At 35.7% G+C, this 24,570-nt stretch overlaps 1 protein-coding gene and 1 long non-coding RNA gene across 3 annotated transcripts; one reads left to right on the forward strand and one right to left on the reverse strand.

Annotated features, from left to right (window-relative positions):
* Window positions 1–21,168: 21,168 nt before the first annotated feature.
* On the forward strand, window positions 21,169–23,430 carry LOC131333251 (uncharacterized). 2 transcript variants are annotated; one of them, XR_009201758.1, is made up of 3 exons: window positions 21,294–21,999; window positions 22,959–23,268; window positions 23,309–23,430. XR_009201758.1 is itself a non-coding variant. In XM_058367693.1 (2 exons), exons 1-2 carry the CDS (start codon window positions 21,594–21,596, stop codon window positions 23,150–23,152), a joined length of 600 nt encoding a protein of 199 aa, XP_058223676.1. In that variant the 5' UTR covers window positions 21,169–21,593; the 3' UTR covers window positions 23,153–23,430. The 2 variants fall into 2 exon arrangements, 1 of the variants encoding a protein (XP_058223676.1); XM_058367693.1 differs by having other exon boundaries at window positions 21,169–21,999; window positions 22,959–23,430.
* On the reverse strand, window positions 21,769–24,404 carry LOC131333261 (uncharacterized). The gene is made up of 3 exons (XR_009201759.1): window positions 24,187–24,404; window positions 23,942–23,975; window positions 21,769–23,551 (listed from the first exon to the last, which is right to left on the reverse strand). It is a non-coding gene; the product is annotated as an uncharacterized LOC131333261 (long non-coding RNA).
* Between the last annotated feature and the right edge of the window lie 166 nt (window positions 24,405–24,570).

Consider the following 24,570-nt stretch of genomic DNA (forward strand, 5'->3'; position numbering starts at 1 on the left):
AGTCATGTGAATCGGATACCCCTTTTCACAAGGCATAGCTGCCATAAACATCTAATTTTGACTTGTAAATTTTGGAGGTATTCGGGCACCGTTTAAAGCAGCTTAAGTACAATTCGAGTCGCAATTAATTTGTTCTGTATGGCTTGGCCCTAAAGGGGAAGAAAAAAAAAAAGTTACAAAGAGCACTTGCATCTAGTGGAACTACTTTTATGTACAGTACTCTTCCCAGATATGCTCCTTTGTAGGGCCTTCCCTTGTCTCCATTGCTTCAAATAATTGAAGGCCCAGGAAGATGAAATTATTTATGATTCCTTTTTTTTTTTTTTTAAACAATAACTAAGGCATGAAAATAAAGAAAAATGTTGACAACAACATTACGAACATGAATAACAATGTAACATTGTTAAAGGGGCCGGCTAGAGAATAAAGCCACCACACACACCCCCCCCCCCCCCCCCCCCCCCACACACACACACACACACACAACGCTCGCCAACGTTTCGTATATCATTTTTCACAGTCCGCAAGGTCTCCACTTAGCTGTTAGGCCTGAACCGAAAACGCTCAAGAGGAGAGAACTGCAGGAGATTTTGCTGCCACGCCTCCATCAACCGCCACAACCCCTAGCTATTAGGACAACTGGTTACCCCCAGAAATGGTAGCCAGCGGACAATCGGCACCCGAGAGGAGACGCAGCACGGAGAAAACTGCAACAAAAACTGCAGTGAGAGAACAAACAACCGGCTAGGGAAAGGGGAGAGAAAAAGAAGCCGATCAAAAAAAAAATCCATGTACGAATTGATTTCAAAGCACAAAGAGTAATTTCAAAGTAGAAAGAGTTAACCGAATTTGATATATTTTGAGAAAGGCAAAAATAAACTTTAAAATTTACCTATTTTGACTCTTTTTTTTAAAAATATTTCAGTTGGATAATCAAAAAATTACAAAATCTTTGCTAATTCCAAAGAAGGATTTTATGAAGTTTTCTAGAAACAGGGCCACGTGGTGTGTCCAAGTATCACGGTCAGCCTTGTGTATTTCTTGTCTTGCTGCAATCCTAGCCTCTACTCCCCCTTCCTTGGCGATTCTTATAAAAGACCAATATATATATCTAAGAGCATCCACACCTGTTTTTGTCATTTCATCCTTGCCATTCTTATTTTTTGGCAATGAATTGTGATTTTGTCAACAAACAAAAAAAATTGGCAAAGGTGCTACACCCGTTCATGCCATTTCGCCATTCTCAATTTTCTTTCTCTCTCATTCAAAACGGCAACTTTGCCCTATATTTTCTCAAATTTGGCGAATAAAATGGTATTTCCCATATTTGAAATTTTTTTTAGTTTGTGGGTGCCGAGCGGTAGTTGTCATTTCTTTTGTCATTTTTGAAAAATGGCAACACAAAAAGAGCAGCCGCTGTGGTTGCTCTAAACAAGCCTTTAAGCCCCACTCCAAGGGAAAGACTTCAGAAAGAGGTCAAACCATTTTTGGCCTGTTACGGCTAATTCGGCTTAGGAGGCCCATTTTCCTAATGCACACAGAGCCGGTCCCGAAATCAGGCCCATTTATGTGTGCTTAGAAAAATAGGTTACTCTCAATAAAAAGCCCAAGGAAGAACTTAGGCCTCAATGAAAAGCTGGGACTCTATTTCTATCAAAGACCCTTAGCATCGAAAACTATCTGCTAGTGCCCTTTGCCCCTTCCTTTTTTTTTTTTTGAAAAATTCATTAATTTTTGAAGTTGTTACAAAGACTAATAGACTAATAGAACGAAGGAGAACAATCATGTGTCCAGTCCAAGACCCTAACCCTCAATTGGTAAGAAATCAACCAAGGACACTCAAAGGAACAAAGCCCACACCTAAAAGACCAGAGCCCAAACACACCTAATGGGACAAGCCCAACCCGAAAATGAGAAACCAAAAATAAGAAAAAGAAAACCTAGTCCTATCACAACCATTGTTGCCTCAACAAGCTCAACCGCAACAGCCACCCCAAGACCGCTGACACCAAACCACCATTAAGCAAGAAACGATTGCTCCCAAGAGAAACAACCTATCTGGAATCTCACCATCACCAGCCGACAGAGCTCCGCGACGCCGTTAGACCAAAACCGGCCGGAACCCTGAAAGTAGAACTACCACCACACGAAATCCAACCCCTCATGTGGACCCAAATAGCTCCCACACCCACGCCCACTCCAACCACCACCACACCTCCCACGAAAAGCACCGCGACGGAGGGTGAAAAAGGAGATCAGATTGGCCCTTCTACACCACACATTACAAAACTTGGCCGATGGGTCTTTGGTTCAACATCTCCTCAACTTTTTCGACTTGGAGGTTGAGCTTTCAATTATCAATGGGTGGTGCCTTGAGGGCACGAACACGATTTAAATGGGGACATGGACAAAGCATGAAATACGACAAATATATATATATATATATACATATATATATATATATAGAGAGAGAGAGAGAGAGAGAGAGAGAGAGAAAAATCTTCAAGTAATGACCTTAAAATGAGGACTTTATATGCGGACCTCCCCATTTCTCGCATTTCCCGATCGGATTTCGATGATCTGAGCTGCTCAATGTGTTCAGAACGTGATTTTAAGGGTAACCGCAAGAAATCGGCAAAAAAAAAGACCAGGAAGGGCTTGATTTAAGCAAATTTTATTTGAACCGTTCGATAAAAAATAAACAAAAACTAATCGGATAGCCCTTCCCTGTCTTTTTTTTTGCTAATTCCTCGCGAGTACCCTTAAAATCATGTTTTGAACACATTGAACTGCTCGGATCATCAAAATTCGATCGGGAAAGAGAGATCCGCATTTTATTAAAATGAGGTGGTTTTTATAAAAAGGGGACTCATATAGAGAAATCTTTAAGTAAAGACCTTAAAATGAGAACCTTATATGCGGACCTCTCCATTTCTCATCTTTCCCGATCGGATTTCGATGATCCGAGCCGCTCAATGTGTTCATAACGTGATTTTAAGGGTACCCGCGAGAAATCATCAAAAAAAATGACCAGGAAGGGCTTGACTTGAGCAGTTTTTATTTGAACAGTTCGATAAAAAACAAACAAAAACTGCTCGGATAGCCCTTCCCTGTCTTTTTTTTTGCTGATTCCTCGCGAGTACTCTTAAAATTATGTTCTGAACACATTGAGCGGCTCGTATCATCGAAATTCGATCGAGAAAGGAAGGTCCGTATTTTATTAAAATGAGGTGGTCCTTATAAGAAGGGGACTATATATATATATATATATATATATATATATATATATACACACACACACACTAACTTTAATGTTAAACCAGTGGAAACACAGTTCTATAAAGAAGTTTAAGCTTTCAATATATATATATACTAACTTTAATGTTAAACCTGTGGAAACACAGTTCTATAAAGAAGTTTAAGCTTTCAATATGTATGTACAAGCATCATATATAAATTATAATATATTTTTAAATCGAAATATTTGAATTAATATTTATTTATTTACCCCCAGCAATTTAAAATTAACATATTTAACCCCCTGCCGCGTTCTCTTATGTATTTCATGTCCCTGACTCCCCGCTGTGCATATCTCCATAGAACAATTTAATTAAACTTAATGGACAGGTGAAGTAGCATGTCCGGTGTCCCATACATTACTTTTCGTAGTGTTAGTGTCTCCATAGGCTTTACAATATCCTTTCATCGATCATCCATGTAAAAGTATTGAAGTAGGTTAGGTATCTATTGATTGAAGATGAAACATTACCGAACTTCTCAACTAGTTCAAATGTACAAGTAAATAGACTCGAAAGGAAGGCCTCATTGTATGCGTGGATTCCCCTCCCTCGATCGGTTAGGCATTTTTGTGTTGGCTGGTTTGGGGATTATCCTATGGGTTTGAGTTATTTTAGACAATGTTGTAAGGGCCTAGTTTACAAAAGTGTTAAAAGTACTAATGATCTTTTTTTCATCACTAAAGGGACTTTTTTCCTTCACAAAATACAAAGGAAAAAAAAACTCCTTTAATTAGAACTTTTGTAAAACTACCCGCAAGACTATTTAGTCTCATCTCCTCCCGAACACCCCAAAACAAAACAAAACAAAAAAAAACTCGATTCTCTAACGGATGATGCTATGGTGTCCCGGTTATTTTGGGGATACCGTAATTTTTGGCATAACTTCACCATTATGAGCATAACTAAAACCCATTACAAGCATAACCGAACCCAAACAAGGTATAATCAAGGAATATCCAAAAAACCAACCAAGACATAACCAAACTCAACCAAGGCATAACAAACAAGTTATGTCTTGCTATGGTTCTATTATGCTCATAATGGTTTTGGTTATGCTCATAATGGATTTTGGTTATACTCATAATAGTTTTGTTATGTCAAAAGTTACGGTGTCCCCAAAATGACCAGGGACACCGCAGTCATTCCCTTCTCGAACCATTGGTGCAGTACACAAGTGGATCTGATGAATTGATATTTATCTTTTTTGGCGAAAATTTTACCCTAATTTCAGCGGTAGCAAAACACCCAGTTGGCCGTTTTGAATTCATGGGGAAGAGAGACAAGGATCATTATGGCACTGATCGAGAAAAGGAAACTTCCTGTAGGATAGAACCTGGAAGGTCATCAGTTGCTCAATGTTGCTGTCTATGGCATGTTCCTAAGGTAAAATGGGTCCAAACTCTAGGATCCAAACAAAAAGATGTACCCCAAGTGGAGGATTTTTGAGTGGTGTATCTGTATTTAGTTGGAGATATTATAGCTAGGGCGAATCTCAGTACAATTATGGAATGCAAGTGTGCCACAAACATACATTTCGTCGAAGTTTCATCCAAAGTTGTGTTTGGATCATGAATTCTAGTGAAAGGAAAAAGAAAAAGAAAACGATGGAAAAACAATGTAAGGTTTTACGTTTTCATTTGTTTTATCACCGTACAATCTTTGCCTTTGTGTTAATGTTTGCCGTTCCTAAAAATCATTCAACTTCATGATCCAACCACAACTTATTTAGGCATTCCTAGACAGTAATGATGTCCCTATTTGTTTTTTCCTTTAAATACTTAATGGTCTAAATACTGACGTAGGGGCACAACAGATACTTCTCCCCCTCTCTTACCTAATTTTCAAACGGCTTATCATGCAAACTCAACAATCATTACTCATCTTCTCAATTCCCTGAATCTTAAAGATGTTTGGACAAATAAGCCAAAGTGGCTTATTTTTTATCCTTATTCAAATTTTTTTCGTATCACTTGGCTTATCCTCATTTTTTTTTTGGAGATTATTGAATCTTTATGACGAGAGGAATCTAAAAAGTATAAAATTTTGATCGAAATCCAAGATTTTTTTGAATAAAGACGAAAAAAGTGGCTTATTGGCTTATTTTTGTTTTTATGTGGGTTTGTTTGGCTTATTTTTTGCGGGAAAGCCAAAGGCTTTTTTAGCCAAACAAGCCCTTAATCTTATCTCATGGAACAAACGTCGGCTAACAAAAAACATCATGTGATTGGGCCAGTTGGCATGGAGTCCAATGGCAATTTGGTTAAGGATCCTTTGGATAGCCATCAATGATTCAATTATGTGGAAAAAAAATGTCCAAGCTCTATGGGGCCTTTTCCACCCTGGCGCAGTGCAATGTATTTATCTAAAAAACATCGAAAGCTGTTTTGAATGTGATTGGACATAACTACTTGTGCATATTTCTTAAGATTGATTAATAGTGATTGAGATTGAAGTTAAACAGATTTATTGATCCATGAAAATATTTTGTACAGTAGTATTAATTACGAAATGATTCCATCTCTTCATATAATGGCTCTCGAGCTGGTACGATGATCAAATATTACTCCTCGTTCTGTTTTGTGACTCAGAGTTTGAGCGATGCGTACACGTTTTGTGTCCTAAACTCAAATGTTTATTTGGTAACCCAAGGGATCGATTGGCCTCGGACATGAAGATTTGCTCCCACCTGAGGTCTCAAGTTCGATTTTTTTACCAACTAATCTTAAAGCCACCTCACCCTACATATAAACAGTTGAAAAGGCTATGGGAGGGACTGCAGAAATTAGTCCAAGTTATGCGTAAGCTGACCCGAAACACCTCGCATTACCCAAAGAAAAAATGTTTATTTGGTATGTCTTCTATAAAGTGATTCTTCTCAAAGCAAATAGTCCCCAATAATTACAGAAACCAGAAAATAGAAGTCATAAAAGAGTGTACCATGGAGACTCTTTAAACATGACTAGATCAAGGAGGCAATTTGCCGATTTGACTAGTTGAAACCAATTCCTTGTTTACCATAGCCAAGACTGGATGTTTTCCACCCTACCTTACCGTAGACGGACTGGTTCATTTTTTTTATTTTTTGGGTAAGTGGACTGGTTCATTTACATGTTTGTGAAGCCCCAAGGACTTTTGTTTCGCTAATCTAGAAACGATTTCACCAGATTTTCCCTTTCACATCTGTTTCGCACGAGCTTGCACAAGCTTTCCCTCCCTTTCACATATGTTTCGCACGAGCTTTCCCTTGAAGAGAGTGCCTCGTAGAGTCGAGCTGGAGTCTTACCACTTAAAGCTAACCATTTTGGATTGTGGAGTCTTAACCAGAGTCTTACACAAGACACGGTCATAGATGTACAGCAGTACACCTCTAATGTTGAACTTAAATGAGTGCAGTCAATCCCTACTAGAAAAGAAATCCAAGTGGATGGATAAGTCAATCCAAGTTAACCTTCCCAAGTTATACCTAAGAAAGCCCATCCATTTATGCTGACACAAAGTCACTTTTCGTTCTCTCTCTCTCTCTCTCTCTCTCTCTCTCTCCCTCCCTTTTTTCAGCAAATGGCTGCTCAATCATTAGCCAATTTACCCATGCCAATCCCATAAAAAACTTCTAGAAAAATGAATTTTAGCACTGCCTTTTGTAGTACAAATTCACTCCTCTTTTACAAGCATCTATTTTTAACCGAAGAGAGCTAGGAACAAAGAAAGTGGACAAAGAATTGATCCTTAAAGTGTATCTAAACAGTTTATGTACACTTTAAGGGTTAATTCTTTGCCCATTTTCTTTGCACTTAACATTTCTCTTTTTAACCTCTACGTGTTTGTTGTGTGGAATTCACATAACGTGTACCCATCCATATGGTTGCTTTTACCGAACAATATATTAATTACACACGCCTCATTTTCCACCTAAAACCACTTGGGTATGCGACTAGATGGGATTTGGGGACCCACAAGGGTGTAATGGGAAATCCAAGCTGCTCGTTTCGGTAATCAATAATGATCCAAATTTCATCTCGCCCCTGAATAACTACATGAACTCTGTCATTAAACAAATTGACAGTCTTCTCTTTTCTTTTCTCTTTTGTAATCGGCGAAAGTTAGTATTATTAGATTAGTGCATTGAAAAATGAATTGAACTCTTAACCTCCTTCTGACATCAAAGTGTACCCGCGGTTGGACTTGAATGTTTCTTGGTAAATTTAACGCAGCCTTTTTTCCTGTATGGAAAGCGAAATTACATGAAATTAACTTCCTAACAGTATAATTAATTGTATCAGTTAACTGTCGAACAATTGAGTCGAAATCAGGGTAGGTTTCTGCCTGTCGTTCCAACAAGACGGCCGGGGCCCACTTGATCAACACTTGATTCCTTCCCCCGATTTTGGAATTTTATTCTATTATTACGACATCATCAAATATCCAAGCAACAACCAATTGATTAAGAGCAAAATGATAAAGCTGGTGTTCCGATTACTGATCTACGGAGTCATTTGTAGAGAAAATGAATCAATCGTTCGAGTTCGATTTGGGTACTCAACGGATAGAAATTGAGCCTCAATTTTAAGCTCTTTTAGTAAATGAGCCAAATATGAATCTTATATTATTACGCTTAGAGGTGAAATTTTCGGACACAACCTGTTAACACGACATGAAGTGAGAGGGTCGACCACTTTTTGACACGAACACGAGTATGACACGACAATTACATGGGTCAAACACATATTTGACTTGTGTAACTCGACAAGGACACGGATAACTGTTTAATTTTCCGTGTCGACACGTTAACTCGAAACGACACTACTACGACTCGAACACGACACTGACAATTAGTTTTGATTCTTTTGAATTTCCTAATTAGTAGGAGATTTGATTTTTCAAAATCATGTTTAGTTAACATGTATATAAATATATTATTTTTAGTGTAATTATAGAAAGATAAGACATGTAAACTGTTAGAACCCATTAAAGATTTTAAAAAAAAAAATCAAAACCAATTGAATACCTAATTTCCAAATTGCTTATTCACTTGAGTTTCCATGCTAAAGAGTCCAAAATTAATTAAATTTATTTAGACTTATTGGATTTTTTTTTCATTATTTTGGTCTAGTCTTTTAATTTAAAATTTGTATAGACTTATTCTATAGTTATTAGAGTTTTTTATTATTTTAGCTGAAAATCATATAAAATTATTAATTTTGAGACCTATGTCTAGTTGTGACTTGAGGTATTTTCAATGTCATGATTTAGCCGGTTTTATCATTTCTATGATTATGATGGTATTGAAAATGTCTTCCGTTTTTGCTATTGAATCAAATAAGTACTTCATTCAAAACATTGAAAAGCATATAATTTTTGTAAATATTAAAAAAACAAAATGGTCTTAATAGTGTCAACCCGAACACAACACAATTTTAAGCAGGTCGGATTAGTGTCAAAATATTTGACACCTTTATGTTACTAGATGTTTTGACACGAACCCGAAAAGACACGAAACACGAAATGACACGACTGGATACAACACGATCCCCACCCCTAATTGCACTTAGGCTCGCGAACCTGAAGTTTTGTGTACATATATCATTAAAATTCACATATATCCTTGAATATCTGTAAACATTTACATATATATATATATATATATATATATATATATATATTTGAAAAATTCTGTAACTTGTACATATATATAAACTTTTAAAAGTAATATAAACATAAAATTTAGTATTCTTTTACTTTTATAGATGTATGAATTTATTTTTGTACAAAATAAAAAATTTATTTGCAGTTCTAAACTTGCATGATGAGAGCATAAATATCAAATATTTTAACTCATTAACAAGTTCAAGTTCGACTCAAACATAGGAAAGCTCGACTCGTTGAATTTCCATTGAATTTGAGCTTGACTCAAGTTCAATAAAAAATTTAACGAACAAACCTTAACACTCTAGTGAAGATCGAGGTAGCTACCCATTTTTGATTTGTGATTGACCACATGGGTTGTTTTATATATTGCTTAAAATAGGTGATTTTAAAATGTAATCCAACGCACGCAACTAGCTGGGGAAGTTAGGAGTACTGCTATGGGTACCGACGGTACCCATAGGGAAAATGCACCGACGGCCACCGGACGGCGGTCTCCGGTCACCGGACGGCCGATCCGAGCCGTCCAAAAATTTTAAAAAATAAAACCGAGGGGCCTTACGCGAGAATCAATGGCATCCGAAGTGTGTAGGGTACTTGATCCGAGTATCCATTTTTCGTGTATATTTGTATATACGTGTATATACACGAAAAAGGGGTACTCGGATCAAGTACCCTACACACCTCGGATGTCATTGATTCTCGCGTAGGGCCCCTCGGTTTTATTTTTTAAAATTTTTGGACGGCTCGGATCGGCCGTCCGGTTACCGGAGACGGCCGTCCGGTGGCCGTCGGTGCATTTTCCCTATGGGTACCGTCGGTACCAATAGGATTTCTGGGAAGTTAGGACCGAAGTTGTGGCTGCTGTGGACCAAGAATGTATCAAAATGTAGAAAAGTCTTCAGACATATAATGGGACTCAAATTACAAAGGCCACGTACCTTGAGAAGTAGTGACTATGGAATTTTGGAACCTTAAAATAATTGAGGGCAAGGTACATGGTCAAGGAGTCATAAATGGCAAGACCATAGACGTCATATTATTGTCGCCCACTTGTCAAATGGTGTTTCCATACATGTGGATCAGGGTTCGAGTTCTGTCGTGAGCGTTTAAAATTTAGAGCTATGTATAATCTTTGAAACCCTTTGTATGCTAACTATATTAACACACCACCAACCCCGCGGTGTGAAAAAATAGGTAGCTAAGGGCTTGTCTGGTGCAGGTGGGGAGGGATGAGCCAAAGCACCATCTCTGCCTACTTTTTTTAATTCACCAGACAAGAATTTTAATTACCCATAAAGCTGTAGGGACCGACCGGTCTCCTACCGAAATCGTACCGACGGCTGTGCCGAGTTGTCTCCGGCCACCGGACAGCCGATCCGAGCCGTCCAAAAATTCTATAAAAAAAAAAACGAGGGGCTCTCAAGGGAATCAATGGCATCCGATGTGTGTAGGGTACTTGATGCAGGGAGGCGTGTCGAAATAGAAGTACGCGCAACAAGGACAATCACGAATAAGTTTGAACTAAAGATACTCTCTCTACGAACAAACGATATTGAGAAACTTCTCAATTTTCATTAATCAATTCATAAAAAACAACTCCCTCAACCTGAAGGCTTACAACTTATTATATAGGAAAAAGCCTTAACCCTAATTGATTCGTCCGAAAAGGAAGCAGAATCAATTAATTAACAAAAATTACCAAAAGCAAAATTTCTACTTTAACTAGGATATCAAATACTAGAGAGAAATATAAGGTTGCCAAAACAAGAGGCAACTAAAACGGAATTTCCTAACAAAATAATAAACTCAAAATAATGCGTAATTAATTTATATTATTCATTTTTCTGTTCTGCATCAGTACTTAATCCAGACACCCTATTTTCGTGTATATATAACATGACTATGGTGGAATTGAATCAGATGCTTCTAATGTTATCCAACTTATCACCACGGCTACAAGAAACCGTCAACTTTTCAATATAATTCTTGATTGCAGGTCCCTTTTGCAGCAACTGCGTGACCCACCGCTAAGACATGCATATCATGAGAGAAGGTAACAAGTGTGCGGACCTCTTAGCGCAAGATGAGAGATCACATCTTTTTCCTTTTTTAGTGCATCTTCCATTTACGTTTTGTATTATAAAAGTTCCAATTGTTGGAGGACATGAGGGGTACTAATTATCCCCGGACCATGTATTCGTATTCGTAATTTTAATCCATTCCTTGTTAACCAGAACAAAAATGGAAGCAAAAGAGCTCCTTGCTTTAGTTGCAAAGTCACCACAAAGCGTAGGCCATAAACCTCCACAGAGGAAAGAATTATCACAAAAACAACAAAAAGTTTTTGTCAAGGCAAAAACCTCCACACAAGGAGGTTAAAGAAAAGAAGAAAAAAAATCCTCTCTCCCCACTTATTCGATATTCATTGCTCTACTAATTCATCACCATCATTTCGACAAATGACTACAAGGGTCTATCACTTCTACGGATTGGACTCTACTCGATCAAAAGTGGTCACCAACGTGCACATACGGTGGATAAAAAAAAAACGTGCACATACACAATCAACAACGTCATACTATTTCCTTCCGTCTCATTTTGTTTGACTGATTATTTTATTTTAGGATGTCCCAAATATTTGCTCTCTCTAAAAATCAAAGAAAAAAGTGGGTAAGGTTCCAATTAATTTCCAAACTAACCCTCCTAAATGATCACAAATAGTTTTAACAATGGAGAACAAGTGGCAATGTTTGAAATGTCACTAAACCTTTTAGGGAGACATGCATTAATTGCATACTCCCTCCGTTCCAAAAAGAGTGACCTTTTTGGGACTCCGTGTCATTTTAAAATATTTATTTCTCTTAATTTATGAAATTTTTTGTGATTTTGAAAACTTCGTTTGATAAAATTAATTAAAATCTATCAAATAAGATCCATATTGTACATTTTTTAATATTCATATTGAAAGATGTATTTTTTTTTTCACGGGATTGAAAGATACATATAAGCAATTGAAAATGATACACTTTTTTATTCCTCATTTTGGAACGAAGGAAGTGTCATCTTACAAAGTAAGTTTTCCGTACGATGTAAATAAAACAGAATGGAGGAAATACTCCGTAATTAGTAAGTAAATTTGAGACCACCTTTGCCTGCAAGAGGGCCAACTATTGGGTACACCTGAAATAACATGTGATATTGCCATGTTGTATTTCTACTACGTGTACAACTCCACGCTGTACTCCGGAAATTCTGTATAATTATGTACTCGTACGTGGCTGATTCCGACCCTCTCCTAAGTGGGGCGGATGTTTCGCTTGTTTGTCATTGTGTCAATTATGTATGGAATTACCGTTTGACAAGTGGGCGATAATAATATGACGTTTATGGTATTGCCATTTATCACTCCTTGACCAATATACCTACCTTGCCCTCAATTATTTTAAGGTTCCAAAAATTCCATTGTCACTCCTTATCATGATAAGTATGATGTGTTTGGATGGATTTTTGAAAATTTTTGAGTTTGATTTTTGGAATAATGAATAGAGAGAAAAATAAGGTAATGAATGGAGATATGGGTAATGAATGGAGAGAGATAGAGAGAGAAATGAGAATAATAATTGAAGAGAAAAATTAGAGTAATATTTGAAAGTAGGGGTAATAAGTGTTTTTTGAGTTGGAAATTTTTTTTCAAATAAAGGAAATAAGACAAAAGCCGACCTCGTTTGGTTTCCATCTCATCTCATCTCATTTTCCTCTCTACACGTTTCTCAATACATTTTTCTCTCTATCTCTCTCCACTCATTACATTAAAAATAACTTTCAAAAATGAGAACCAAACAAGGTGTTTGTAATTTGATTCCATGTCTGAAGAATTTTCTACATTTTGATACATTAATCTTGGTCCACAGCAGCCACAATTACTTCGGTTCCACTATAATTTTGTTTGCTTCCCCAGCTAGTTGCGTGAGTACATTTTAAAAAATCACCTATTTTTTAAGCAATATAAAACAACCCATGTGATTCAATTTGTTGAAATTATATAGGAAGGAAAATGATCATGTGGTCAATCACAAATCCTAAAATGGGTACCTAGGAGCTCGCTCTTTGCTAGAGTATTGAGCTTCGCTCATTAAATTTTTAACCGAACTTGAGTCGAGTTCAAATTCATTGAAAATTTGACGAGCTGAATTTGCCTATTTGTTTTCATATGGGGAGGACCAGGAGATACCAACTGGGCTAGAGCCCACTGTCTGTCTTCTTTTGGTGCAGTGATAACTTCATATTTTTTGATTTTTTGATTTTTTAATACTCCCTCAAATCAACGGACTTGTAGCTCAATAACATTTCCTCACCTCTTCCACGTAGAAGATGAGAGTTCGATTCTCGTTAGGACTGCAAGTACTTAGTGTAGTGGTTGATGATCTTTGGGCTCGCCCCACCCGTATGCCACTTAGCAGTATCTCTCTCTCATCTTCTTAGGAGTAGGCTAGACATTTATCGAGTGAAAAAAAAAAAAAAAAGAGCTCCCACAAAAATACGTATCAAACATGCATGTATCAAAATTTTGACTCCTCTTCTTTCGAAAAAAAAATATATATTTGTAAGCCCAAGAAAAAAGACTTTCTCACCTTTGGTAATGTAAGCTTACCACACAGGATTATTGATACAAATGGAAATCTCTATTATTGATACAAATGGTGATAATTAAAGCTGTTCTCTGGAGTAGTAGTAGCATGTATATATAGCAGTATTCACCACGTTCTGTTTTGTGATTTTGTCTCTAAAATATCTTTAATATTTTGTTAATCGATCCACTTTGCATATACTATTATTCTTGCTTTTATCCTTTACCTTAATCACATGATGATAGATATAAAATTCTTTAATATTTCTTCATTCTTGATCACATGGCGACACCCCATGGATGAACATGCATGGATAATTAATCTAATATGTATACCATCAGCCATTAATCCTCCAATGCTCAGCTAGCGCTCTCGCTCTCAATCCTCCATCTCGCAAAGGTTAGTAGTTTGTGATGTTTTTCAAAAACGCTTTGACGCTCACGCTCAGAAAATATGCGACTTAGGAGATGTTTCCACTAACAAAAATCACAAAAAAAAAAAAAAAAAACTAATTAACGAATATTTTTCCATTTTGTTTCTACTAACAAAAAATTTTCAGCATTTTTAAATTTCGTTTCCACTAACAAAAAAATTTGTCAACAAAAATTATTTTTGCTACAGTCACTCTACTTACAAACCATCAACAACTTGCTCACTACCGGAAACAACTTGACATTTCTCAACAACTTAGGGGTCGTTCCACTTTTTGAAAAAGTAGGTAATTTTAAGCTCAAAAATTATGTATCTACGCAAATAATTTTCCTACTAATATGGATCTTGTTTGATAGATCTCATTGAGATCTTTTAAACGGTGCAAAAAAAAATTGAAAAATTATTTTTCATTTTCGTTATATTTGAGTTTGAAATTACCTTCTTTTTGAAAAAGAAGGTTTTTGAACAAAGCATAATGGAGTCTTATTCACTACCGAAAACAGCTAACAACCTTTCAACCACAAATAAAAATTTACAAATTTTTAACTACCGAAAATACCCCTAAGGCCATCCACAGTTGTATAACCAAAAGACAATTGTTGTTAAAGTTAACAATATTTGTGCAAAAAATGGCTCACAATGGTATAATTAAACTTAGCAACATTCTTAGAAATAATCAAATTTTGAGCTTTGGATAACCAAAACTAGCAACTTTTTTCAATAATCAAAAATTGTGAACCCCACACTACATAAGTTAACTAGGTCCAAAATTTATATACACGCGTATTTCAGCTACTATTTTATTTTTCTCTTCTTCACTTGCTTTATATCTTCTTCACTTCAACCACAAACTGTTTCTCTTTCTTTTCGTCCAAAAGTGAAGCTCATATTTCTCGATCATTTATAATTTAACTCATCGTTGCTGGATTAAGGTATTTTACTCTTCTTTTTCGTTTCTATTTTAGGCTGCATTCTTATGAATTTAACCTAAACTTAACTTAAATCTGAAAATTGTTTTTATTTGAATTTTTTTCGCATTTTTTAGTTTTGCGCCAAACTTTTATAGGTTATTAATTCGTCTCAACGAGAGGGATCGGGAAAAATGTTTTTTTTTTTTACTTTTACTTTTACCCAAGTATTTTAATAAATAATCACTTTTTAGCAAAAAAATTTGATTTTTTCGACTAAAAAGTGGTTATTCATTTTTTTGTTCCTCCCCCTATGGTTGAGTAAACAAAGAACTTTGCAAAAAAAAAAAAAAAGGAAGAACCTTGCATTCTTTTCCAAATTTAAGAACACATCTGATTTTTTTTTTTTGAAAGATTAAGAGAGTGGTGAATTTGTGATATAGGCTATAGGAATAGAAAAAAAAATTTGGTGTTGTTTTGATAGATAACACTAGAAAGAACACTATATATTCGATATATTTTTGCCCAAAAAAAAAACGTAATGGAGGGAAGTGAATAGCGGGAAACAAAAGGGGAGAGAGAGATTGTGTGAAATTGTAGTGGACCCCTTATTTTGGTTATGGACTAAAAGTGACTATTGTGAACCTCAACATTGTTAAGCTTAGCAATCTCTTAAGTGAATAATCAAAAATTAATGTGTCAACTTTTGATTATCCATTTTTGATTATACCATTGTGGATGGGCTAAGCTAGAGTATACACCTATTTGTATTTTTATATACTACTGTATCTGAAAATTTCAATTTATGTGCATATGGTCCCGGTGCAATCTGGGGACTTGTGTATCTTGTAAATTGTGGTCCAAATTCAATGAATTACGTAACAAGTTTCCACGAAATAATTACGTAATCTTGGGCGGGAAAAATTTTGCCGCCCCGGGCCCATTCGTGTTTGCTTAAAAGGTCCCACTACAGACAATCATTGAGTATTTTTTACTTACTTACTGGAGTATTTAATTAAATAGTTTTGCTAAATTCAATTCCTCATCATCTGTTTCGCACTATTTTGTTCAAATCGATCCAAAACGTGAAAGATTCCCAAAATCTTTTCAAATGTTGAGATCTAAAAAGTATTCCCAAAATCTTTTGAAAGTGATTATTTCCTTTGAACAACTACAGTACTAATTTGTATTAACCTGAAACCTTTTCTATCTTAACACTCGGATTTGGAATGTTTTATTTTTTGGAAAGCGATCAATGAACTTCATTGATAGTAAAAATAGTACAATGTGGTATCGTCCTTACAAAAATTAAGATGTGCCAACAACGAGCGAAAGTCAACAAAGATCTAAAGAACAGAACACAAGGTACTGACCTGCAAACACATAAATGCACAAAGAGCTATGGTATCACCAGAAGATAAAGGCTAACAAGAAGCTTAGGGACACGAACAATGAGCGAAAACCAACAGAAGGCCTAATGACCAGAGCACACCGTAAGAAGTGTGAAAATTGTGTGTGCGGCAACACAAAAACATTACATAAACAAAAACAACTGAAATATATAGAAACGACAACTAAGCTACATGCATCCAAGACCCAAACCGCAACCGTAGTGAACGCCACACATCGAGCAAAACCAAGAACGGAGACTGTGCAAAGGCCAAACCCAGCGACTGACCATGGTCAATTCTAAGTTTTTGTTTATTCTGTTTCAACGCTGCTACAGGTACAGCAGGGTTTGTACAACAACCGCGCATAGACCGCTTTTGCATCCGTCTCGGGCTCCGTAAAGATGATCGGAGCCGTTCATTTTTTTCAAAATACTTCGTTTGGGATTTCTGAAAAAAATCACCTCAATCCGATATCGAGAAGAGTGTTTACGAATCATCCAACTATGGAATATCCATTATTATTATTATAAAATGAACGAAATTCTTCATTTTATGGAGTTGACTTAGCATTTAATTAATAAAATTTATCGATTATTTATAACTAAATGATTTCCGATAGAGATATACCAACCATTGATTTCTTAGAAGCATGCGTTATTCGGTCATCATGACAGTAACGTCCATCGACATTATTTTTTTTTACAATCAAATACTTTTGAAGAACTCCATAAAATATAAACGACCTAACTAGTGATTAATAAAATATCTCGGCTTGGAGCCCCACTTTAACGTAATAGAACCGGATAATAATGGGCTTCATGAACTACTGGAGTACCTAACTTATGGATTATTTCACTTGATATGATATCCTCTTATGATCATCTCCCCATGATGGAAAATGAGACCACCACAATTTATTTGACGATGCAGTTATTCATTTTGTAAGTCTTGATGTGTTCTTCATTTTATTTCGAAAGTCAAAATGATTGGGTACGAGTGTCTACCAGAAAGAAATATAATTTTTTTGGAAAAAGAATGGACTATCTGATCGTTTCTTTCTATTGTAACTCATGCAATTTGATTCAGCCCGTCAGATACATGATCACTCTAATTTATTGCATGGATGATGAAGACATCGAGGAACATAATGTAAATGGTTTGTATTGTCAAGTAAAACTGGAATGAATCTCCCTTAATGTCACATAAGAATCATATGAGAGGATCTCGATTCAATTGAGTGTTGTCCCACTCCACACGCACGGAGATAATCCTTCCGTCCCATATGGCCATATGTTAATCCTTTATGGAATTCCAATTTATTTGTGGAATATCATTACTGCGCTTGTTATTCTAATTTTGTTTCCATGTTGGAGGTGGATTTCCTGGAAAAGTGTAATTTTTTTTTAGATTTCGACCGTTAAAAACATTATCCGACGATTGTGAATACTTCAACCGCACCTCTGCGGTCCAAATATGGACCGCAGACAAACCTTATTCTTCCCTGTTTACTATAAAGAAAAGAAAATTTGACAACTTAAAGAAACGAAAGTAAATGACACAAAGAATGATGTCAACATGCCACGTTACTTGTCGATTGATCGAGACTAAAATCAACTAAGCCATCACGTGTAACCACCGCTCACTTTAAGGTTTCTGTTGACCTAAATTTATTAGACTTTAATCCTACGTCCTTTTTGGTATGTTTTCTCCCAATATTTACGAGATTCGGATCAAAATTTTAAAATAAAATCAAAAAAATATAAGAGTAAAATATATAGATCAGAGACGAAAAAAGTTCGAAAGTGAGGAAAGATATATTAGTCTTTTAGTCTTTCTAGCGTTAGTTTATGCGAACTTGTTTCAATTTTAGGCTATATTTATACTTTTATCATTTCCATTGTGGAAATGAATAATGCAATGTACAAATTTAGGATGAAAAACTTAAAAAAAAAAAAAGGTAATTAAAACTTACATAATACTGATTGTCTTTACCATAAACGATTAATAGTAGTATTTTTTTTTTGTCATCTCTATCATACATTATGAAACAACTATTTTATCATAATACATTATTTTTAATTCAATAAATACTTATTTGAAAAATAAATACTTATTTATTCAACAATACCGATTGTCGTTGGTTTCCGCACCCCCTGAGGAGTGAACCACTGCGTTACGCGCGTCGTTACATGACGTTTGGCTGTGGAGCCGCCTCAAAAGATCACAAAGTATCACGCAAGAATCACGAACGACCACTGTGGCCGTTCCACGTAGCACCTTCGGGGTCACCATTCTCAACCAAACCCTTCGGAACCGCACACGTGATCAGCACCCACTCACATGCTTGGACCAAAGTTGACTCATGCTTTCTGCACCGGGACTAGCCGGTCACATACAAATTACAAACCCAATCTTTCTTGAGTTTTATTTCTTTTGATCTCCTAAATTGCATATTTTTTCTATTTAGTTATTAAATTATTAATTTAACAATTTTATCCCCTCAATTATTATACTGTTACTTATTTAGTTCAAAAGATAACGAAAATAAGAATTTTGGATGAAAAATACCACAAAATGCCCTATTTGGGATTCTTAGAGCAAATATTTGATTATCAGAAAAATATAGATAACAATAAATTATGATCTATTAGTATAAAATGATCAGAAAAATAAGATATTCGCAACGGTTCAAACGGATTGAAAATTGGGAGCACTTAATTTTTTTTAGAAGGGTTATATTTTAAAAAATGGTTAAAAATTTAAATTCTTCAATTTTCAATCCGTTTGAATCGATGCTAATATCTTATTTTTTTATTATATTATCTTTACGGGTCATAATTAACTTTTATCTCTATAGCTCTCATAATTAAATATCTATTTTTAATTTTGGACCTTGTAGAGCAAATATTTGATTATGAAAGATTTAAAGACAAAACTTAATTATGACCCTTTAGGATAACATGATCAGAAAAACAAGATCTACACACCGGTTCAAACGGATTGAAAATTGGAGCGCTTAATTTTTAACCATATTTTTTTTATATATCTATAGTCTAAATTCTATATAAGGAGCTTAGTCTTTTTTTAAAAATATATCTGTGTCAACCTCTATAAAATGCCACGTAAAGCCCTGATATATTAATTATGAGAGCCCTATAAATAAAAAAAACTTATATGACTTTTTAGAATAAAATTATTAAAAAATAATATCTTCACACCGGTTCAAAGTGATAGAAAATTGGAGCACTTAACTTTTTTTTTTTGACAAGGTTCATATATTAAAAAATATTGTTAAAAAATTAAGTGTTTCAATTTTCAATCCGTCTGAACCGGTGCAAAAATCTTATTTTTTTTATCATTTTACCCTAAAGGGTCATAATTAATTTTTATCTCTAGGGCTCTCATAATTAAGTATTTATTTTACAATATCCCAAACAGGGCCTTACGTGGCATTTTTCATCCAAATTTCTAATTTTTGTTATCTATAGGACTAGGTAGGTAACATTACGATAGTTTTGGGGGATGAAATCGTCAAATTGATAATTTAAGGAGTAAGATGTGCATAATTTAGGGGATAAAAGAAAAAAAAAAACTCATCTTTCTTTACATTATTCATGTTTTTTCACTTGATATCTTTCCAAAAAAAAATTTTATTTTCACTTGATCGTTACGTTCCTTAAAACTTCAATTTCCCCCTCTAAATGTATAGTTTTGTCAATTTACCTTGTTATAATATCCTATTGTTTCCCATTTGTTGGTTCATTTTACGGATTCTAACTTATTGAGTAACATTATCATTTCACTTTGGGAGTGATTTTTTGCACTCTATATATTATTTGAATCTTTTAAGAACATCGTCGTTATATTTTCTTATTGGCATTAACTCAAAAATAAAAGGATAAATAGAAATACACTATATACATTCAAAAAGTAATAAGTAGTAAATAAAAAATTTGATGAAAAATATGAATGACAAAGTAGTCAAAATTTTTGGGGATAAATTTTTTGGGAGGAGAAAAGAGCAATAAGAAACTTATCAACACTCACTCATCAACTTTTAGCATTTATGCTTTTCTATTTTCAACTTTTTAAACAAAGTAAGACCATTTTTTTATTCGTGAAAAATCCATCTATTTAATTTATTTGTGGCATGACGTAATTTCATCAAAAAATTATAGTTATTTTAACTTATTTATCTATCTATCTATACTATATAGCAAATGTAGTTTTCAAAAATAAAATCAAGCTTTCTCCTTAATTCTTTTTCTTATGTAGCATTCTCTTAATAAAGTTCATTTTCTTCATTTCTTTCACTACACTTTTCAGAATACCACAAGTTAAAAAAAAAAAGCTTTCAAACTTCCTTCCATGCTCAAACATTCTCTCATTAAAACTTTTTATATTTAATGTTAAACAATAAATAATGAGGGGTAAATAATATAACAAGACTTTACCAGTAGCTATAAATAACATTATCGCAATATAATTTTTATCTTGCTCTCATGCATAGCACGGGTAGTACGCTTGTAACATTGATAGAATAATAGTTGTGCAAAGTTGGCAAGATGTGAAGTCTAAAATTCAAAGTAGAAGTTAACGTATGTGTGTGTGCAACTAAATTCTAAGAAAAGTAATGTTAATTTTATACTATTTTTCTCTACATCTTTAGTTCCTTATTTTATTCATGCAAGCCAAATTAATCTTTCCACGTATTTTGTGATAAAAATATATTCATACGCGGAAAATACTACTCCGTACTACCAAAACGGGAAGAAAAAACTAATCAAAAAAAACGAGAAGAAAAACAAAAATTGCAAAAAGACAAAAATGCTGCCTAACCGCGAAGCTGCATTGCCAACCGCATTCTCTCTCTCTCTCTCTCCCTAGAACAGGCCAAACAGGTTACCCCCGTGATGTGAAGAATCACAGGGCCTTCCCAGATGCCTACCCTTATCTTCACCCTCAACCTCACGGTCCTCTCCCTATATATACACAATGTATTCATACCACCAACGTTGTGCAAATCCTCCTCTACCTTTGCTTCTTCCCCCTTCCGCAAACGCCCTTCTCTTTCCTCGGTAATTACCGCTGGACCATTCTGGTTATGATAGCTGCCGTCGACCGGGAACCTGAGAGCCCCCTCTCCTCCCCTGCTCTCGGCTTCCCCCGCCCCAGGTTCTTCCGTTACCGCCGGTTGAGGTTGCCCGTAGTGTAATCGATCCCCTTAATCCGAATTGATTAGAACTTAAGGCTTGGTGTAATATATAATTTAAAGATAATATATACGAGATGCCGAATTCGAAGAGTCAGAGGAGGGGGACGGAGGAGAAGGGCAGGAGGGGGAAGATGATGGGGGAGAGAGCGTCGTCGTTCCACGGAAGCAGTCCGGGGCCGGCGATGGTGGAGCGGGTTATTATCAGGCCGAGGACGGTGCCGGACTTGCTTGCGGGCGGGAGGAGAATGGGCGGTGTGGCGGCGACGGAGGAGCAGCGGCCGAGGCTGACGAAGTTGCTGCTCAACGTGACGATTCAGAGGAGCCTCGGTGCCGTGCAGGTGGTGATGTCGCCGGAATCTGCTGTTGGTGATTTGATCGCGGCCGCGCTACGGCAGTATGTGAAGGAAGGACGGCGGCCGATCTTGCCGGCTACGGATCCGTCTGGATTTGATCTCCATTATTCCCAATTTAGCTTAGAAAGTAAGCGCCCTTTCTCTTTTAACTCTCTTATCGGCCTGTTCAGTTTTACGGAAAGGAAGAGAAATCATGAAAAATTAAATTTCCCGTTGTCAAAGAAAATTATTGGATCAACAATCAAAGCTTTTTTTTTTTATTGAAAAACTTTTCTTGCAAAATACTCCCTCTGCTCGATCTTTTTGTGCACAAAAAATAATGTATTAGCACGATATTTTTCATTATTACACCAATTTAAAGATTTCATTGGGAAGAAAAAGTTAGTCTAAAGTTTATTCAAAATAAAATCTCATAAATTTGTTTTTTGCTTGCAAAACGGACGGTTACCCAAAAAAGTTTGGGGAATTTGGAACGGAGAGTAAATAGTGTTCTTTAACTTCTGGTATAGAAAAAGGTGGAGTAGTGATTTTCTCTTCTTCTTCTTTTTTTTATAATAAATTCACTCGTTTTTTTATTTAGTGAAATTTTAATGTGTGATTTTCCACTACTAGAGAAAAAGTGGAGTGCATTTATGAAAAAAGAAAATGTGAAAATCATTTTCCCAGAAAAAGATGATTCTTTACTATTTTTCCTCTCATATTGGGAAAAGAATATTTCTTTGTTTATTTTTGTCAGAAAATGTTACACACAAGGAATAAATCAATTCAGCACCCTTTATACAAATTCCTGTGGAGTAAAATTTTCATCAGTATGAAGACGTTTATAATTTCTGTAAAAATCCTCGTCAAGCGACCACGTACCAAAAAATAAAATTTATATTCATTGTTCGACTTTTCTTGAAAATATAATTCCCACACAACATTTCCAACTATGATCGACTACGTTCAAATGAACACCGATTTCAGTGGAAAATGGTGTTCACGATACCGGTTGAATATCGGTTTAAAAAAAATCAGCCGTTAAAAAAAGTTGCTCGAGAGGTTTAGAACGGTCAAGATTGACGGCGTGTTTTTATTGTGGATCAGGTTTAGATCGGGAGGAGCAGCTGACGGCGCTTGGGTCAAGGAACTTTTTCCTGTGCCCGAAAAAGCCCTCGCCCGCCGCCGCAAGTGGTGGAGGTGGCGACGGCGTGACTGCGGCGACGACCGTGTCCTGTTCTGAAGAAGCTGAGAAGGCCAACAAGGGTGGACTTCCTTGGCTCAAGTTCTTGTCATTCTGAAAGAGTCTTTGGCTTCGATCTCAGCCTATGTTTCATTTATTAGTTATTTTTCCCTTGTTGGGATCCGATGTCTTGTGAATATGTTAGGTTTGAAATCAGTTTGTACTATTTGTGAGGTTGGGGCGATGTTAATTATGTCCTCCATATATTTGTGAGGTTAGGGCGATGTCAATTATGTCCTCCATATTAAGGAATAAGGATCATTTTCCAGCTTTCAACTTTCAATTTCATTAAAAAAAAACTTGCAATAATATTTATGCAATGCAGAATTTTGCAAAGAGCTTATGTTTGTCCTCCATGAGATTGCATTTGCGAGCTCGTATATTTTAGGACTTCAAAATCAGTCGAACTGCGAGTAATCTGATCCGAACATCCAGTTATAAAAATGACTTGGAGAAACTGTGTACAAACAGAAAGTCTACAAACACATACAATCTGTGCACAGATTGTGCACAGATTTTGTTGTGGGGCCCACTACGGGTTCCACACAAATCATCCGAGCCGTTCATTAAATGTAAAATATTTTTTCAAGGGTACCCATAAAAAATAATCTCAATCCGATACCTATAGATGCTCGATCCAATCGTATAACTTTTCATTATCCGAAAATCTGAATGAAAAGTTAGATGGTTGGATGAAGCACCTATAGGTATTGGATTGAGCATATTTTTTACGGGGACCCTTGAAAAAATGTTTTACATTTAATGAACGGCTTGGATGATTTGTGTGGGACCCGTGGTGGGCCCCACAACGAAATCTGTGCACAAAAATCTGTACCGGTAGCAGGACTCGTGTACAAATAACGCCAGCAACAGTATTTATACTCTCTCCGTCCCTAAATAAGTGTCCGGTGCACAAATCTAGGCCTTTAAAAAATGCATTTATTTCGTTAAAAAAATCAATTTTTTTTTCATAAATCAATATATGGCAATGAGTTTTATTTGTTTGTGGAAAAAAATTAGATTTTTTAAAGAAAAACATGCATCTTTTGTAAGGCTAAGTTTGCGCGCCAGACACTTATTTAGGGACGGGACTATAATTTTACAGAGATGATAGTGGGATCACTGTTAAAACTACCTCTACTTAATTTGTTTTTTGAAGTTTATCTTTATACTGTTTAGATTGAAGTGAATGACTCTTGCGTACTAAAGCAAACATAATTTAGGTACAAAAACCGTGTACGCATATATTACTTGTTTTTATACCATTGCTCATTGTCAATCTAGAGCAAAGGCAAGCAAGACTTTCACCTTGAGCCCCAAAAATTTGTACCTATGGTCCCCATTGAGTCGTGTAGTGTACATTTAAGTATGGATCTATAAAATGAATTTCATTCTTAAAAAAAAAAGAAGTGATTATACAAGCATAATTGGTGTTTTTGCACGAAAAATGCAAGAAAAAAGTACTCTGCATCAAGC

The sequence above is a fragment of the Rhododendron vialii genome, chromosome 1a, assembly GCF_030253575.1.
Source record: "Rhododendron vialii isolate Sample 1 chromosome 1a, ASM3025357v1".
NCBI lineage: Eukaryota > Viridiplantae > Streptophyta > Magnoliopsida > Ericales > Ericaceae > Rhododendron > Rhododendron vialii.

Excerpts from the sequence above, each read along its gene's own strand:
- LOC131333251 (XM_058367693.1), top strand. The coding sequence starts at position 21,594 with ATGCCGAATTCGAAGAGTCAGAGGAGGGGGACGGAGGAGAAGGGCAGG. Across the intron at positions 22,000-22,958 it reads TTCCCAATTTAGCTTAGAAA|GTTTAGATCGGGAGGAGCAG; the intron begins GTAAGCGCCCTT and ends ATTGTGGATCAG.